The sequence below is a fragment of the Notothenia rossii genome (assembly GCF_949606895.1).
Source record: "Notothenia rossii genome assembly, chromosome: 3".
Lineage (NCBI taxonomy): Eukaryota > Metazoa > Chordata > Actinopteri > Perciformes > Nototheniidae > Notothenia > Notothenia rossii.
In genome coordinates, this window is record NC_136901.1 from 79486753 (window position 1) to 79505942 (window position 19190).

The following is a 19190-nucleotide window of genomic DNA, read 5'->3' on the forward strand; positions in this document are numbered from 1 at the left end:
AACAGATGCTGAGCATAAACTCTTCACTCTTGCTACAGTGGAAACAAGCCATTGACACATCACATGTAGTGTTCAAACAGTACACACTATCTTGTCTTCCGTACCTGTTGCACGCTGGCCTGCAGCAGATCTCCCAGCTGCTCCACCAGCTCAGTGAAGTTCGGTCTCTCCTGTGGCTCTCCCTGCCAGCAGTCCAACATGGTCTGATATCTAAGTGCAAAGAATAAATCACTCAGCAAAAACTCTAGATAGACTCGTGAAGCCTGCAGCGTACTGGATGGACATGCTTAGTGCCAAGAACAACATTCAGTATATTTGGGTTGATGCATTATATAAACTGTGAAAATGCCGGATTGGTAGTCCAATAAACAAAGCTCTCGGCATTGAGGGACCACATCTGGCGCACCTCTAAATCGACTGTCATCTAGAATATTCCTACATATCCTGCCTTCTATTCTCTGGTGGTTTGATTCTCTCTCGGTCTCGGGTGTGAGAGCACACGGCCTCGCTCAGGTCTCTGACAGGCTGTCAGCGTCTCTGCCCATGTGGGAAGACTCTGAGCCTTAATGTGAGTTTCCATCGCAGTGGCTTGTTTCGTTTTGTGGAGGAATTTAGAAACAGAGCACCACGGCTGCTGTTTAAATTAGACTCATAGCATGTTACTGATTGGGATTGATGGGGGGATATATCTCTTGTTTCAGTTGCAGCACCCAGGTGTTCCCCTGCAGATATCTTAGGTTTTAAGTAAATATATCTATTATGATTCCGTTATGGCATCATATTTAGTCAATTTCAAGTTTGAGGACTTGGAAAAGCAGATGGTCTTTTGACAAACCCCCACCCCTCCTCTTCTTCTTCTTCATCATCTGTGTTTGTGTGCAGGGCATCTAAACCGCTCTACATTGAGATGCTGTGATTCCCACGTTAATGAAGTCATCCAGGTGGAAGCCCTCCTAGGGGTGACAGGATGTGGAGAGCTTGATCACAACCTAATGCATCTCATTCAAGGGGGCGGGGGGAGTAGACACATTGTATGATTGCACAATTTAAACCACATTTCCTGCCTGGTGCATACTGAGAATAAATAGCTCCTGCATGTTTGAGGGAATGTGGTGTATCTGAGATGAGTTGGGGGAGTTCTGTAGAAATTAGCTATTTTGTCCGGTTGGGCAAGTGTTGTGGGATGGGAAGTGAGCATCCTTTTTATTGTCCTCCCACTCTCTGAGCAGCATCCGCTAAATTCCTCTGCAATGAATCAGGATGGTGGGATCTTATTAACAGACGGAAGAAACATTTCCGTCAAATCAGAGCCGCAGGGGCACTTGCTCAACCCTTCCTGCAACCTTAAGTGCTTTCCACATTATACTGTCTGTTACGAGTTAGGGTCAAGGTGTCAAACCCTGGGCTTACAGACACATTTGATCCACTGCAGCAGCGTCCAGGGGATCAGCTGCGTTCCCCCCACTGACTCTGAGTGCATTGCTGTGCATCCCAGTTACACTGATATCAACAATTTTATCTTAGCTCTAAATTAGCAGCAGGCCTCACAGCCATAAGCCTGCAGAACATATCATCTCGTGGGTCTATTTTTTTCTTTTCGATGGAAAGTAGGAGAGATTCTTGGCACCAGCCGGTCTGCATGTACAGATCTTCTGTTCTGACTGAACACTAACAGTCTGGATTGGATTTTGTCCATCATTTCCAATCTCTGTATGCCTTGCAAAGCTGAAGAATTCATTCAGTTAGCTTTACTTGGCATAAACTGCTATAAACTCTAGACTTTTTGATATCACATCATTATTAGGCAAAAGTGCAGTATTATGCTTTCAAAACAAATACGTTTTGTGGACTATATGAGTCATTTTAAATTAAAACCAGACACAAAGTATGCACACATGTTTCAGGGAGACACAGAGTTCAGACTGTGTTCGCTGGCTCTGGATCGGCTGTACATTCGACATGAGTCAAAGTGTTCTTGTTACAACAAAAGTTTGTCTAGCTGCATCCCTGACGGACAGCACTGATACCAAAGAAGAGCACTCTGTGTTCTCCCACAGATATTTATGTCCAGCACCATCCACCAGCCCCAGCTCAAACATCTCCAGTCTCTCGCTCTCCTCACTTGGGGGAACATCACATTTAAATGCAGTGCTCAGTTACATCTGCAGAGCTGTCACTCAGAAAGGGCTTCAGAGCTCCAAGCTCACCGCATCAGAGCTAATCAGTCGCTAATGTTTCCTCCTGCAGCTTTCAGGGCAGGATGACCCATGATTCTTATCAGGCACCCCTGACCTGCTGCTGCAACCACAAAGAGGGAGTAACGCACATACAAAGCTTTGTATTGATATGGGAAGCTTTTAATGGCTGCAAACTTTTCCATGGCCTTTTTGAGGAGATCATACAGCTGGGAATATGGAGCTAGTTTGCTGGAACACACCATAGCTCTTTAGGGCTATAGAAAAGTGATATAGATTTTAATTCTATGATAACATTATTTTGCAATCCTGATTTTTAAAGAGGGATTGAAAGGATAGAGATGTTATTGCTCCCAAACACAGCCCTCTTCCCTGTGTTCAGTTTGTAATTCTGTTTGTTCTTTACTAAAGAAAATAATAAATAGAGATTCTCACATTTCAGAGGAAGAGTATTCGGGTGCTCTCATCCTGGTCCCGTCTTTCAGCCTGCAGCAAAATTCTTCGTCTATTTGGACGCCGGGGTACGGGGAGGCACCTGAGAGAGGAAGGAGGGGGAGAGGTTCATCACATTATCACATCATGATTTGTTGTGCATTGAAAAGTCACTCAGTAGCCCTTATGCAAGTACGACAGGTGGAGAAGGCTGTATAGCAGAAATAGATCTCTGCACATGACATTTAGTGTAACCGCACCACGAGCTACAGCCTCATAAATCATCATTACGTTGAATCAACACCTTTCTGAATCTGTTTCGACACAAACTGACCGACTGAATAAGATTTATTGCATGACTGTTTTATTACAATACATTTGTTTTTAGATTAATGTGGTTAATCTGATGACTGTTTTCTACTCATGTCCCTAGACTTGGGTTTGACCTTATATTCAAACAATTTGTGTTATTAGGAGGATATCAATATGATCAACAGGCTCTTAGGGAATGAAACAGTCATTTTGTACCTGTCTATTCCCTTTACTGGTGCGAGCGTTCACTGCAGCTTTCCAACTCTGATGTTCTACATGAACACACATTTTCTTAGAAACTCCTTGAGATTGTGTTACATTTACTAGCTAGAAAAACATCAACTATGTAGGATAATTGATTAGAATTGCTTGGCTGATGCAACATGATGACTTAACATAATGTGCAATGTTGTCATATTTGCTGAGTCATGAGTCTGTCAATTAAATAATGACTCGCAAACCAAAACCATGACTAATTTCATCTAATTCCAACCATTCTGTTGGTAATAACATTTGAATTTGAAGCCTACTTCTCGCTCGGCCCCCTGTGAAAACATGCAGTCATACACCAAAACAACTTGTATCCAATATCCAATTGTTTTCTTGGGGGAAAATAAAGCCCATTCTATGTTACTAATACAATTTATTGAGTCATAAATAAGGATTTTGTGTGCTTGAACCCCCACATGCAATATAAAACAACATTTTTGTGGTGATACAAGTTTTTGGATGAACCACAGTCTAGCTTGGCAAAGCAATCAAACAGCTCCAAAAGACAAAAAGCTTACTGTAGAAGGAAAAAACTAAATCTGTGATCACACGGTTTATATTGCTGGTTACCGCAGACAAAAACCCAAAGTAGTTTACTTGTTTAAACAAGTGCTATTAAACGTACAATATGAAAAGTTCTGAAGTATGGATCCTTTAGACACCCCTGTGGTGCAGTCCCTCTCTATGCACTCAGTTGTAGCAGTGTAGCAAACAAATGCCCAAGGTTTTCCAAATGTTTCACCTACACCATCTTCGTCCCGGGCGGATCCATCCCAAATTCTCCCAAATACTGTACGTTTCCCACGGACGCCACTGATAACTTCATGAGTCAAAGGCAACACGACCATGAGTGTGACGTTAGTTCTGCCTCACAACGCCTGTCTAAACCACAGCTATGTCGACCAGCTAAAGGCTAACCTTTTGCTCAACCCTTTCCTCTGATCAGTAAAGGTCCAGATGTCTTCCAAGAGTAAACAGTAACAATGTGGTAATAAAAGCTGAGCTAATGTTATCTCTGACGGACAACCACATTGCAGACGCGTGCACAGAGGGTATATGAAACAGATGGATATCTTGATTAAAATAATGATTTCTATAGGTTTGAAAATAAATTGAAAAACTTGAGGATAATGTAAAACACTCAACAAAATATATGACAAAATGTCTTGTTCTTTTTCTACATCGAAGTCCAAAAGCAAACGGACATTTCCAACAAAATGTATAGATACATAGCTTTTACTCAAAGATTTAGTTTTTAGAAACATTTAATTTGCCTACAATTGACTTTCCATTTACTTTGGTGCGGCTCAAAGTAAACATCATCTTATCTAATTCTAGCATATTCTATGGTGCGGTGTTCCTTTCCAGTCCGAAGATATTAACTATAATAATGAAACCTAATATACTCTCATTTCCTTCTCTATAAGGTAATCTCCCCTTGTTGTGAATATTCAGAATGATAAACACATGCTTTATTTTTTGGAATAAACCCTAAATAAACAAGCTTTGGATATTTAAAACCCCAAAACGGAACTGACACACTTTTGGTTCAAAGAGCGATGTGGAAAACAGGCTTGGGTTACCCTGAAACTTTTGACCTCAGACATGATCAGGTTGCGAAGCTCACTTCTTTGGCCATTTTTCTTGGACATTTTGTATCATTGTTTCCTGATTTATTTTTCTGAGGCCCCGCTAACACTACCCAGATGTGTAAGTGTTTCTTTAACGGAAAAAAATGTGGTGAGAATGTGTCAAGAGTGAAGAAGAGGGAGAAAGAGACCATAAAAAAAGAAGGAAAGACAAAAGGGAAAGTGTCATAATGACGTCAGTGTGCTTTACATTTGAAAGAATATGCAATTTGACACACTTTTTTTCAACTGCAGCGGGTGACGGCACCGTATGGCGGAGATTCAAAAACAGCAAAACGTACAGAATAGCAATACATCCAACTTCAGTTACACTTTCTCTTATGTTTCCACTGCTTCCCATGGAGACATTTAAACATACATTATTTCATGTTGAGTCTCGCTATAGAAACGTGTGGTGAGCTCTGTGCCTCGGTGCACAGGCAATCATGGACTCACACACAATGCTGCCTTAAAGGCTGCAGTGGTTTCACAGCAGGGAAGCACTTTTACACCGATCCGGCTGCCTGGTTACAGTTTGTGTTTCCAGCTGGGACCGAACGGACCGCTTAAATAGGAGGTGTTCGCTGGTTTTAATGTCCCATGCCTGTACTAAAAATCAAAGTCTAACCTCACTAAGTGGAGTGGCAACATATTTCTCAGGTTGACAATGAAAGCTAAGGCCCTTTGTCCCCAAAGACAGAATTACACAGAAGAAAAAGACCGTTATTTCTCTGGTGAGTCTCTGTAGAGCTCTATTCTCACTGATCACCTCTGATAACAGAGAGGTTGACTGAGCAGCTAGGCTTAATGTTAGCCTGGACTACATGGAATGTAAATGTATTGTATGATTTTCATGTCACAAGGAAATCATGGGAAGTGTGGAAATGATTGTAAATATAACTTTGAGGAATGGAAATCCAGACAGTGAACACTGGAACTTGATATTTCAACATTTGAATCATTGTAACGGTCTTCTCTTTTTTCATTACAATTCTGCACTACAGTTACTGTTGGATACACTTTTCACAATCCAGTTTTTTATATAATTGTATGTTTCATCGTGTATGTTCTCTCATCTTATCCGACAACTTTTTGTCCTTTTTTTCCTCCTTGACTTTAATAAGACTACTGCACATATTGCGAGTGGCTAGCCTGTTCTCTCGTGCTTTACAACCCTTTGTAAACATACATATGCCTCATCAAATATATGAACTGCTATGTATTATACTATACATATTAGTTTTCTTTTATAAACGGTTTGTTTTACGTCTCCTAACATTTGTGTGTTTTATGCAAAGGAAGGCTTCTTTGGCCTCGCTGTATGACAGCATGTTAGTAACAAGTGTTCACTGCTGAGCCACGACACTTACCCAGAGAGAAGATCTCCCACATGAGAACACCAAAGGACCAGACGTCACTCTGAGTCGTGTAGATCTTGTCAAAAATGGCCTCAGGTGCCATCCACTTGAGCGGCAGTCTGGCCTGTGCAGATATTGAGATAACATTTAGTTTAAAACTCCCTTATCTCAGAGCTGTGAACATCTCACTACTTAGACTATGACATCTGTGGAGCATCAATTGGTTTAAACTGTGTGAGCAGGTGCTAATTCTGAAGAGCTATTCTCCTAGGCCGGTTCTCTTTGTCTAAGATTCAAACAACAACACTAATCTCAATTATCTTGTTAGATCTCCAAGCACTGCTGTAATAACTCAGTCCTCCTGTTTTCTGCCAGTGATAGCTTACTGTTTAGCATGTTATCTATTAATGAAAGTGCTTTAAGCATTTAATCTGTAAGACAGCTGGAAAAAGTTTGACTAGACTTGAATAAACTTACATCTCCTTTGCGAACATAATCCGGGTCTTTGTAGATGTCTCTGGCAAGTCCAAAATCACAAATCTTTACAACATTATTTTCAGAAAGCAGGATGTTTCGAGCAGCCAGATCACGATGGATGCACTGAGGAAAAAAAGGAAGGAAAAAAAAGTGTATTCAGCGTGATTTACATTTAGAAGTTTAGGTTTTCTGCTTGCAATTGACTTCACAAAAGCACTCTGTGTGCTAAAAAATATCGATGCTGGCAGAGCAACACATGGTCAAGTCATCAGTGATATTTCAATAGGAGATGATGTGTTCCATATCCAGGCTAAGAAACGGTCCGTAACGACAACAATGGCTTTGTTGCCTAATCAGTCCCATCCGGTCTCCCCAGAATTATGAATGACTTGTAAGATGAATGAACTATACACTGACATCCTTTAGAAACACTGGAGTAACAGTGTGTCATAGTAAAGGTTCACATTCGACTTAAAGGTCCCATGTCATGCTTTTCTGGTTATTACCCGTCCCCTTGTGTGTTATGTAGCTTTTTATGCATTTAAACGGTCTGCAAAGTCACAAACCCTAAAAGTACACCCTGTAGCGAGTAAAACACTAACACAGAAAAGACCTGTCTGCCCCAGAACGCCTCGTTGGACATTTTCTTTTTCCATTTTTGTCTTCCGGAAACCAAGTGACGGGCCCGGTCCGAGCACACACACACCCACGGCCAGGCTGCGGGTGTGTGCTCCGGCCGAGCCTCGCTTTGTCCCGCCGTCCCCACACAACAACCAGGAAACAACACCAGCAAGCCAGCTAACACTGTCAACTCCAGCAGCGAGCCCCGCAACGTCCCGCCAACACGGCACCCAGACCCCACGCGGCATTCTCATCTGTTTGTCATTACTGGTGTCATTTCCTGGTTGCTAACGCTATTGTAACACATAATCTCTGATGTTCCGCTGTAACGGTGGTGGACATCAGAACAGAGTGGGCGAGCTGACCAATCAGAGCACAGTGGGCTCACAGGGGGGGGCAGGAGGTCTAACAAGCCGTTTAGGACCGAGAGTGAATACACATACTATACAGAGATGCTGTATGAGAAACCAATGTGAGTTTGGAAAATTGCACAATATAAATCTATTCTAGTACCTAGACCTCAACAATGGAATTATGATCAGTAGAAATGGCCATGACATGGGACCTTTAAGTAAAAACATTGCTTTTACTTTATATTTTGTGTTTACAGTGAAAAAGTGTAATTCTACTTGGACTCAGTTGGCTTTAATGGTTTAAACACACCAGTTAGACAAGAGTGAAAGAGTTACTGGGTAAAATGTGTCAACATTTAAATCCAAATCCAACTAAAAAGATCTGTCAAAATGTAGATGCAGCTGTTTGAAATGAAAAAGTGTCTTAAGAGAGATTTCTGAGAGGAGTGTGGAGAAGAGTATACCTTTCGTGAAGCCAAGAACTCCATGCCTTTTGCAACTTGGAAACTGTAGCAAATTAAATCTTCCAACGTCAGGACTCTCTTATACAAATCCTCAGATTCTGTAAAACAAAACAACAAAGTATTCCCAGTGAGAATCATTTTAAATTATGAAGCTGTCTTCCAGTTTAGGACGCTTAATCCTACTCATCTATTAATTGTTCACATGGGGAAACTGCAATTTTAAAGTCCCTGACAAAAACACATCGCTTAACAATCCGTCCTCCTACACACTCAAAACATCCTTTACACATGAAAACAAATGACAGTTTCCTCTTTTTTTCCCTCCAAATGCAGGTGAAATGTGTGGTTACGGGCCGAGTGCTGCTGGGGGGTCTGAGAGAGGAACTCACGAGGAGGCCTTGCACTGGCCCACCTGAGTAAACAGCTAATCAAACCAGAAATAACACATCGGGGACAACATGGCCGACGTGCCGTGTCAGAGCTGGAGCCGCGAAGCAACACTCGGGTCAAGACAGGAAACAAACCGACGCCTCCCCAGACCCAGTGGGGTGACAGAGGCTCCTGCTGCAGCGATTGTACTGCTGAACAGGAGGAGGAAACGTCCCATCAGAAAACAATCCGAGGGGAGCCTACGTTCCTGGGCAGGAGGGGTGGAGCAGAGGTGAGGGGAGGGGGAGAGGAGGGAGACAGCAGTAGGGACAAACAGAGGGGGGGGTGGTGGAAGGGAAGCAAGACGTGCTTGGCCTTTACCTTCTTCCTCTTCCTCCGAGTCGCAGTAGCTCTTATCTTCGATGAAGCCAGAGCTGGCCGAGCTTCCGGTGCTGGCCACGCTCTCCAGGCGGCGCTTCATCATCTCGCTCAGCTCGCAGCCTGAACCTGACGGCACCACCTTACCGTCCTGCCTCTGAGACACACACACACACACACACACACACACACACACACACACACACACACACACACACACACACACACACACACACACACACACACACACACACACACACACACACACACACACACACACACACACACACACACACACACACACACACACACACACACACACACACACACACACACACATAATGTTTAACCACACAATCAGGTTTATTGCCAAGAAGGGGTTCGCTAACAAGGAATTTGCCTTGTATCGCATACATTAAACATGTAAGGAGAAAACTAAAATGTATTGAAAGTACAAGAAAGTCAAGAACATAAATAAAGAGTAGAACAATTATACAAAAATATGAAACATGTAAGTTGTTATTTCAAAATACTATACTTATATTATTTATGTATTGACTGGATTATTCATGTTTGTAATAGTGCTTTTTCATATGTTTTTAAATGTGATCGAGTACGGGCTGATTTCATTTACATTTTTAAAAAGATTTGCCTGTTGCCGGTTGTTTGTGTCGTTCAAAATGTGCGTCGTAATGGATCCCTTGTCTATTTGATCTGCAAACCCAAATCTACCTACGGGTACAAATAAATGACCTAATATAGTTGACAAAAAGGTCCCTAACAGCTCACACTGATTTCATGAGTGTAGACAGAATGTGGAGAAAGCTAAGAGACAGGAAGTGTAAATCACGCAGCTCACCTTGTAGACGAGGAAGTCCTCTCTCTTGCCTCTCAAATAGTTGGACAAGTTGCCATATTTGCAGAACTCCACTATCATCATCAGCGGGCCTGTTTCAGATCGTACATGTCATTATTCCAACATCATGTGATAGTTCAGAGATGAGATTTGAACTCAAAGGTTAAACCAATAATTCAACAAACCTTTCTTCCATATGATATTTAGTTTATATACATTTAAACCCAAATATCAAAACAGTTATAGTTCCCCAGGATGAAGCTCACCTCCGGGCTTGGTGCAGGCTCCCAGCAGGTTGACCACGTTCAGGTGATGGCCGATGTGGATCAGGATCTTTAACTCTGACATCAGAGCTTTCCGCTCATTTGACGTAGCGCCTCCTGTAATAAAACACATTTAGATAGTTCATTATTAAACATCCTGAATATAAATGAATTACATTTTGTTTAATTGCCTTCGAATTTTTTTAAGATTACTTCAAAATTGTTATGGTCAACAATACGAACACCTGGAATCAAAGTAAGAAACATATTTTTTAAAAACTGCAACTTCAGTGAAAATGTCATTTTAAAAAGAACAGTGAAACACCAAGTTAATGAATTTGAATATTTTCTTCTTGTATTTACTAATTACTATTTACTTGCACTATATTTTTCTGTTTATCCGTCTTTTGTGTTGCACTGTTGGAGAAGCCGGTGACACAAGATCTTCATCGACATAACTACCCTGTAGCTATGTTCGTTTGACAAATAAAGAACCTTGAACCTTGAACTTAGAGATCTAATTTCATTTTTGCGTATTTTTTGGTTTCCCCAGTCCATTAATGGGAACATATCTTGTTTTTGATCATGTTGATATATGACCTGTTTAGATCAAAAATGTGTACATATCAAATCTGAAAATTCAAATGCCAATATTTTTGTCCCGCCTTGCAGTTAAAGAATACACTCTGTCTCAGAAGTTTTCAAGTATAGTGAGAAAGTGGAACAAAAAACATGAACCCTGGCAGCTGGATTACTGGGGAATTTCATTTTGAGAGTTCATTAAATATTAAGGAAATATAATAATATTACTTTAGGCCCAGTGATATGAAGCAGCTTTTGATAAAAGATATGCTCAAAGATAAATTCCAAACAAAATAGAAAAATAAAACAAGAGGTGCTCACAATACAAAACAGATTGACTGTAATATGATAAGTGAAAACAGTGATCTAAAGCCATAACCTTGAATAATGAAAATCAAGAATTAAGGGTTGTTCTGTTTTATGTTACTTTGACCAAGCAGATATTTACGAGTTAGAAGCTGAAGCACGGTCAAAGTGAGGAGACCTGCTGCTTTCCATTAAGTTTGACCGACGGTTAGCAGCAGCCAGTCTGTTCCTCTCGGAGAGTCTGTGATTTATGCTGACACATGATTAATGCCGGTGACCAAGATATCTCACACATCAGTCTTATTCTTCATGACACATAACCCCAATACAACCAATTACTGACAGCTTCATGGCTAGTAATGCAACAAAAAAAGCTGGATCTTTCCTCTAATTTGACTTCATTCAGTGTATAAAGCTGGGCTGAATGAAATGCTAAGCGGCTGTAGTCAAAACTCTCTTCAGCTTGGTGGTTTTCATATTTGATCCAACAATCAAGCATACTTGGAAAGACGTTGGAATGGATTCGTAAGTATTTCCTCTTAAAAACAGGGACAGCGGATAGTTTCCAAATGTTGGAATCTCTAAAAACCTGCCAAAAAACAAACGTACTTTGTATTGCTCATTTGTACTTGTATGTTGAACTTTTGAACTCATCCGCAGATTTTGGACATGCTGATCTGAGCAGTCAAATCTGCATACACTCAATCTCTTCATCAAGGCGAGGGTTAGAGGTCTTAGCCTTTAGCTCCAACTGCACTTTACAAGGAGCAGACATTGCATGCTTTGCTTTGAACTGATACGCTGTACAAACATTAGCTGCAGGCACATGTGGTGCTGCAGATCTGAGTCTGCAACGTGCACAAGAAACTAAATCTTCTGCACGAACGATAGAGCTTATATTCATCTGCTGCCCATACAACATGAGATGCTGTGGCATTAATGCAGGCCTCATGAGCGGGGGTATCTATAGGAACAAGACGTTCCACATGGTCAAACATCCATGTGAAAAACAACAACACGAAGGGCTAATCATTAAAAACCCACTTCTTTTCCCTTGCATTTACAGACCAGGTGACACTTGGTATTGTTTTTACGTCATGTACAGTAGGAGAGTTATTCAGTCTGTGGCTTCTGATCTGGTTTCATTGTCTCGTGTTTTACATTTGTTTCATGTCCTGTCTGGTTTTTATGTATTTATGCTATGTTTTTATACAGTTGTTGATGTACAGCACTTTGTTCAACTGTTTGAAATGTGCTATAGAAATAAAGTGGATTGGATTTATAACAATGCTGAAGGAAGAGTATAAAACAGAAATCGTGACACCTACCTTTCAACATTTTGACAGCCACAGTCTTGCAGGTGGAGAGCTTGTCGATCCCAAAGGCAGAAGCTTCCACAACTTTTCCAAATGCTCCGTGGCCAAGAGTTTTGCCTGGCAAAGGAAGAAGGTATTTGCTAAGTGGGACGACATTAGAGGTTCCTGTTCCTCGGGCAGAAAAATCGGACTAATTCCCCCGTCAGTCAGGCTGTGAGCCTTTAATTAAAACAACAGGCAGTCTCTCTCCAGAATTTATGGCTCACTTAAGACTGGATGACAGCGCAGGTCACTGATAAGTTATGACCCTACACAACAGCTGCAGAGAGGTCACACCTATTGCATGTACCTTAATGTGGCTGTGTAGATTCTCACCATGAACCACTTTTCAAATGAACTTTTAACCTTTTCTTACAGAAATCATGTTGTAGTCAGTGTCTGAAAGTACTGATATACAGGCACATGGCTCTGGGTGGTACCAGGTGTGTTTAGATGCCAATCAAATATGCTCAAAGCAGAGAGAGACACGGTGATGTAACATAAAGTTACAGTAGAAAATATATATATTTTTAGATATCTAAATCATTCCATCTATCACCACAAATAACAAATCATTCAGGAAATGACCTGCTGGGTTGCATATAGTTCTGTATTTATCCAGCTAGCCATCATTTACAAACACTAATATTGTAACTCTGTTCTATTCTGTTATTGTTTAAACATTACTTCAACAACTGCTTGAGTAAAGATTTGGATTTCAACTTCTGTAAACATCAATTAAAAATAAAACGGAAGTAAAAAAAAACAACTGTGCCTTGACATTGCCTTTCATTTATGGTACTTTTCGAATACGAAACATTTCCCCACACATTGGATTCTCACCTAGTCGCAGTCGGTCGCGGGGAAACTCCCATTTGCTGCTGTCGTACTGAAGAAGATCGTTCTGCTCCTCCAGGGGACACTCGTCAGGGTCGATGATGATGGACGGACCCATCTTATACTGTGGTTGCTGATGGTGTTAGAGGACACACGAGTTATTCAGGATTTTTGAACTTAATATTAAATCATCTGTAGGCAATGAAATATGTTGACGTGACTTTCAAAGTTTTTGCTCTACACACATACTTGACATGGTCAAAGGCACTGTGAGCTTTGTTTCCTTCCTATTTCTATTAGCAAAGCACTTTCAAAAATACATGGAATCCTAAACACTGGCTAAATGTGTCCTTCCTTTTAACTGCATTTCACAAGAAGCACGAAAAAAGAAAGAGGATTCACTGCCAGATTACTCAGAAAATGTGGAACACTTTTATTCCCCAGTTTATTTCTGGCAGAGTTTTCTCTTGTGTGCTGCAAGGATCTAAGGACAGTGTGTTTAGCACACCGAGATCAATGTGTGATATTGTTCTATATAAATTAAGATTGACTTAACTTGCATTTTTCACATCCTGTCCAATACTAATCTCACGGTTTCTAATATAAAGAAGTAATGTCACATCTTACCTTCCTCAGCTTGCGGATGAAGAGGATGAGCATGAGCCAGAGGAACGTGGCGGCAGCTCCCGTACACACCAGAATGATTACCTCAACGTTTGGCTTCCCTTCATCTCCTGGAATGAGAATAACTGTCACTACCAGGCGTCTTGGCAACAAAACACTGTGTGCTTTCATGATCTCATAAATTATCATGTATTATTGACAGGGATTTGTAGAGGAGTGTAAAAGAACAGTCTGTACTGTAACAAAGTTTGGAATCTGTTATTTGACTGGAGACGCTGAAACTTGTATTTTACGTCATTCTTCTGTTTATTTGTTTCTTCCTAATTCTTCACTGAGAGATTGTATACAACAATGAAGTGGAAAAACACTTGGTGTTTATTACTGGGATGTTTAGGACATGCATACCTCACTTTTTCCTATAAAACCCTGTTGTTCAACTATCCATGTCTCAACGCTGAAACCTCATATCCTTTGAATCTGCACAAAGTGTTCCAGCTCTTATGTCATGCAATATTAGACTCAACCGCCAAAGCTGAACATGAATGCCGCTTGTTGCTGAAACAACTTGTTGGGAGGGGGGAATAAAACAATTGTTATAGATCTAGAGAAATTCAAGTGTCAGCATAAATGCATCTAATTAAGTGGCTTGACGTGGAATAAACTACATGCATGAAATCTCACCTATACTGACACCTCCATCTTCCCAAGCCAAGATGCAACTCATCTTACATCTAAAGCTACACAGGCACGCTCACACATTAACAGACATGCTACTCCAATTATGGACTGTGTGTTTCCAGTCCCTTGGCGGTTGTAGCAGTCAATCTCTTTGCACTCATTAGTGTACCTCTTAACACTTCATAGAGGTCATGTCCTCAAGGTAAGGACCCTCCACCAGAGCCTAGATCATAAAACCCTAGAAGGAATTCACTTGGCATTCCTGGCAGCCACACGTTTTCTGTCAGGGGAAACTCTTCACTCTGAAGTCAGACCAGAGACATTTGTTGTTCTGTGAACAAATCATCAGACCAGGAGGAACTCTCAGACAACTTGATTGCATAATATGCAACGACTCCACTGTTTAGATGGATGATGAGTGTATTTTATCTCTAGAAAGACTGACTGCAGCACACCACTTCAAACAAAGAGACCATTATTGTTAATGCAGACGTTGTTGGTTAGTGTTGTTTTTGTTAGTGGTTTGGTAGTTATTAACTCAAGCTGTCTGAATGACTTACCGAACACAGTAACAACAGCACTTGTATTGGCAGACCCCTGGTCATTGGTGGCCACACACTCGTAGCGACCCTCGTCATCTTTCGTCACCCTCTCGATGATCAGAGTCCCATCGTCTCTCAGAGTGATTCCTGCAACAGAAAAACTCTTTAATTGGTGTGGTATAGAACACTTTAGTTTGCAGGTGCAAAGGCAAATGAAATGCTTTATCTTCAGGCACTTGAGCTTGTAAAAATTGTGACTGAAAACAAACACCAAGGTTGTTTTAGATATTTTATTCAGCATGTTTTAGCCAAAACTGATCATTTCTGTGAGAGCTCAGGTTAGGATATGATATGAAAGGATTTAGCATGCTTATTTCTCACAGTATACGGAGTAGAGGCATTAAGTCAATTGCACAAATGTCTTCACTATGCATAGACAGGAAAACCAATAAAGAAGGGGCATCCTCTTCACTGTGAACAATGAATTTTTTGTATTTGTTCCTTGAGCATATACGCCGCCTACTAAAGAAGATTTTATTAAGAAACACCGTCCTTGGACACATTGGGAAATTATAATTATAAACATGTGAAGCAACATTAAAAGGGAATAACAGATAGAATAGTTTCCTCATTGTTACCGTGTCCTTTTTCCACGAGAAGGTCATTTTTGTACCACAAGATGTACGGACGAGGAACTCCCATCGCAAGGCACGGCAGCTTCAGGGTGCTGCTACTGTTCACATCCCGATTAGTCAGATTCTGACTCAGCCAGGGGCGTTTTCTCACTAAACATAACGAAACAAAATAATAAGAATTACTCCTACTGTGTGTTGCAAATAGATTTCTGCGTTCCTGTGTATGGAAACTTAAGAGTAACAGGACCAATTATCACATGATGATATTTCTACAGCATGACGAATAGTTTCTACGTTCATCAGCTGACTATTTAGTAATCAGCTTCTCATAAACATCTTTTTAAACTCACCATCCACAGTCAGTGCAGTGTCCCTGAGTTGAACCCCCTTGTAGAGCTTGTGTGCTTGGCACCTATAGCCTGCAGTGCTGATTTGGGACACATTGTGCAGACGGAGAGAAAGAGAAATGGAGTAGTTGCCGATCTGAATACTGGACACGTTGGCAGTGATCGTTTCATTTCTGGAATCCAACCACTGCAGGTCTGTGTAGAGGTAACGTGTTGCCCGACAGGTCAGATTGACGTCGTCCCCCTCGACGACCGCCCGAGGTTCAATGGCAATTTCCTCAGGGTTATCTATTTTGACAGAAATAAGGCACAACATGATCTGATTTATTTGGACATTAGGATTTATTCTACAAAGATGGACAGAGACACGAGTCCTGCTGGCCCGTTATCCTCTGTTGGACATTAGTTCTGGACACAAAGCTGCTCTTGCAATGCCAGGAATGTCTAGTTTCCAGTTATTTCCTGTTTCATCATTGCTAATTGGAAGCACGTTGCCGTTGGACAGCATTGCTGATGGCGCTGCTGCATTCGTCCAATTGGAGAGAAGCTGAGTCTGGGCCTCAGGGGAACCAGACTGTGCTTGTTTATTCAGATTGCTGGAAAGCATTGTGTGTTCAGTAAAAGAAGACAGCTGTTATTACAATTGTGTTGTCCTTTTTTTAAAGCAGCATTCCATCTTTCTCTTTCTTCCTCACCTCTGGAAGAGAGCCGGATTCCTCTTAGATTCCTCTTAGAGGGGGTTACCTACGTCTACCCCTTTCCAAAAGCAATCCTTCACCCTCCAAGAGATATGATTCACTTAGCTTTTAGGAGACTCACATTGTTGCAAAGTGAACTGTGCTTGTGAACATTATCTCCACTCATATTACATATCTGTTTCAATGGATATTCATTTGTAAATCCTCAAATGCACAGAAAAAAGTGAATTCTCAAAGCAGAATGCTCACGGAGAGAGAGAGGAATGACCTGCTGGCTCCGGTGTAGTAATGCAGTTATTCATAGCTGTTTTTAAATGCGCGCCATTATAGCGTCCATATGGCTCAGGACATGTTCGGCTCTCTTCCGCCCTGAAGCCGCTCAGCTACAGTGGAAGATGGTTTCAATTAATGCCCCCCTCCGGTTTCTTTATTGCACAATACATTCTGCACATTCCTTCCATGATCTTGCAAATTCATTACAGCGCATTTTTCACGTGTAGATCAATTGAAGGAATCCAGTTCCCAGTATAGTGCAGATAGGAAAAACAATCTCTCTGTGCACCTTGAGCTGAGCAGTTAAGATGTTATTGTTATTGTTTCAGATTCTAGTGACCCACTTACCATCAACATAGAAAGGGAACGAAACGGAGCTATGGCCCTCTTCATTCCTGGCCACGCAGGAGTATTTTCCTGACATGCTGGCGTTTCCGATCACCAGGGTACTCACAATCTAATTAAAGATAGGAAGGGGAAATGTTACTGATGTTCTGCTGACTGAAGCAGATCAAACATGTTGAGATAAACAACTAAATATGTGAATATGAATCACTTACAGTGATGGGGAGTGGCAGAATGAGTATTCTGACCTTAAAGATAAATACTAAATTGCAAAAAGACAATGATCCCCTTAAAAAGAAGAATGGTGATCAAACCAAACCAGAAATATAAGCCACATTTTTCCACTAGATTTTCAATGTTAATTGGGAAAATGGGCATTTTATTTTTTTGACGGGATTATTCTTTCACCGAGTAATTCATTGTTTAAAACCAATTGATAGCATGAATAAAACATTTAAAATGCATACGGACATGCAAATGAAAATAAAAGATTGGGCATCTGTTAACAACGGGACATATTGAAAAGTGCTAATGGATGTTTTTATATAGTTCTGCTGTTGTTAAACTCTTCCCCCGTAAGGAAAATTCCACGTTCTTCGTTCGCGTGAAGCCTTCACAAATTCAAAGTAACATGGGCTAAATCATATAAACATAAAATGATACTTTTGGGGGGGAAGTATTTCTCTAATAGTGAAACATATCGTTACAGATCTCAATCCCCATCAGAGAAGTGAGTGGCTGTGAGCAGGCGGGTGAGAGGTCCTGAGCCTGCTTCATACTCTCCAGTGCTTCACATTAATGAAAGGATACATCTGGAGTTTAAACCCCACTGAGTCTCCTTCAGACCTGGGTTATAGATCTAGTGCCTGGGCTTTATGTTCATTTCCTGGAAAGCACTTCTAATGCCACACTCAATTCTGTCATTGCACTACTACAATATTTTAATGGCATAAATAGACAAATTAATAAGCGAGACTTGGTTGAGGGCCAGACTGTGTGGGGCTCTGTTTAGTGTTCACAGTGACATCTGTTTTTTCGGGGGGCGAGTCGGCTACATCAAAGAGAGTGAATGATGTGGGTGTATTGTCTGGGTGTTCGCTGGCCTAAACTTCCTGGGCTAGCAGGAGCTATTGTGCTGACTCTCAAGACTCACAGCTGCAGCCATGAAACAATTTCAGTGCTTACAATTCTCACCATACAAACATCCAGGCAGTAAAAAAATAAAAAGTGATACCATATTGTCCATTTCATGCGGCTCTGACACTTGTCAAAACAATGATGGAGTGGTCTTATGGTATTACGTTACGGCTATTACTCACCATGATGTAACCCAAGCTCAAAAACAGTCATTTAAACAATTGTGCGCAGTCCCTAGAGGTCACCTGACCATACGCACCGTGACCTCTGTGCCCACTTCCCCCAGTGTTTTCCTTATACTGTGACCCGGGCCAGTCTCCCTCTATACTCGGTCTTCTGGGGAGGCGCTCAGAGGCCCGGCCCTGAATACATTCTTATTCACGGGCCAACACGATTTATGGGGTGACAGAGAGGAATTCACTTCCAACAAATCCCTCTTCTTTTAAACTGCTGCTTGTTATCATTGACCCATAGTGCTAACCCTCATAAAGAAGCAGCGTTTGGCCACAAGTACTTGTAAATAAACGGTGCCTCCCTATTTATGTCAAAGACAAATTTGAAATGATGTCCTGTGAAAATGGTCAGATTTCCGATTACTTGATAAGCAAATAATTAGGTAACACTTTATTTTGATAGTCCATAGTTAACACTCTATAAGTCATCAGTTGACATTCAACAACACTGTTTCAACAGACAAGTAACATGAATTCAACTAACTGCCAGTAGAATATACATTAACCATTAGTTGATGATCAACAGATAAGCAACTTTAGAGTTTAGTTGACTATCTGTTGATCGTCAACTAATCTAGAGTTGACTATTAGTATACTTTTAGTAGGTTCTCCACTAAGCGTT

The 19190-nt window shown here is 41.1% G+C and overlaps 1 protein-coding gene across 2 annotated transcripts in view; it reads right to left on the minus strand.

The window, feature by feature from the left end:
• kdrl (kinase insert domain receptor like) overlaps positions 1 to 19190 on the minus strand; it is a 53733-nt gene that overhangs the window by 10203 nt on the left and 24340 nt on the right. For both annotated transcript variants that reach the window (XM_079672253.1, XM_079672252.1), the window contains 15 exons: positions 17202 to 17310; positions 15886 to 16170; positions 15539 to 15685; positions 14919 to 15047; positions 13684 to 13790; positions 13063 to 13189; positions 12193 to 12297; positions 9980 to 10093; positions 9717 to 9805; positions 8861 to 9014; positions 8111 to 8208; positions 6673 to 6795; positions 6208 to 6319; positions 2631 to 2730; positions 105 to 210 (listed from right to left, as the gene is read on the minus strand). In XM_079672253.1, the coding sequence (XP_079528379.1) occupies positions 105 to 210; positions 2631 to 2730; positions 6208 to 6319; positions 6673 to 6795; positions 8111 to 8208; positions 8861 to 9014; positions 9717 to 9805; positions 9980 to 10093; positions 12193 to 12297; positions 13063 to 13189; positions 13684 to 13790; positions 14919 to 15047; positions 15539 to 15685; positions 15886 to 16170; positions 17202 to 17310 (1905 nt within the window). The remainder of the gene's footprint in view (positions 1 to 104; positions 211 to 2630; positions 2731 to 6207; positions 6320 to 6672; positions 6796 to 8110; positions 8209 to 8860; positions 9015 to 9716; positions 9806 to 9979; positions 10094 to 12192; positions 12298 to 13062; positions 13190 to 13683; positions 13791 to 14918; positions 15048 to 15538; positions 15686 to 15885; positions 16171 to 17201; positions 17311 to 19190) is intronic.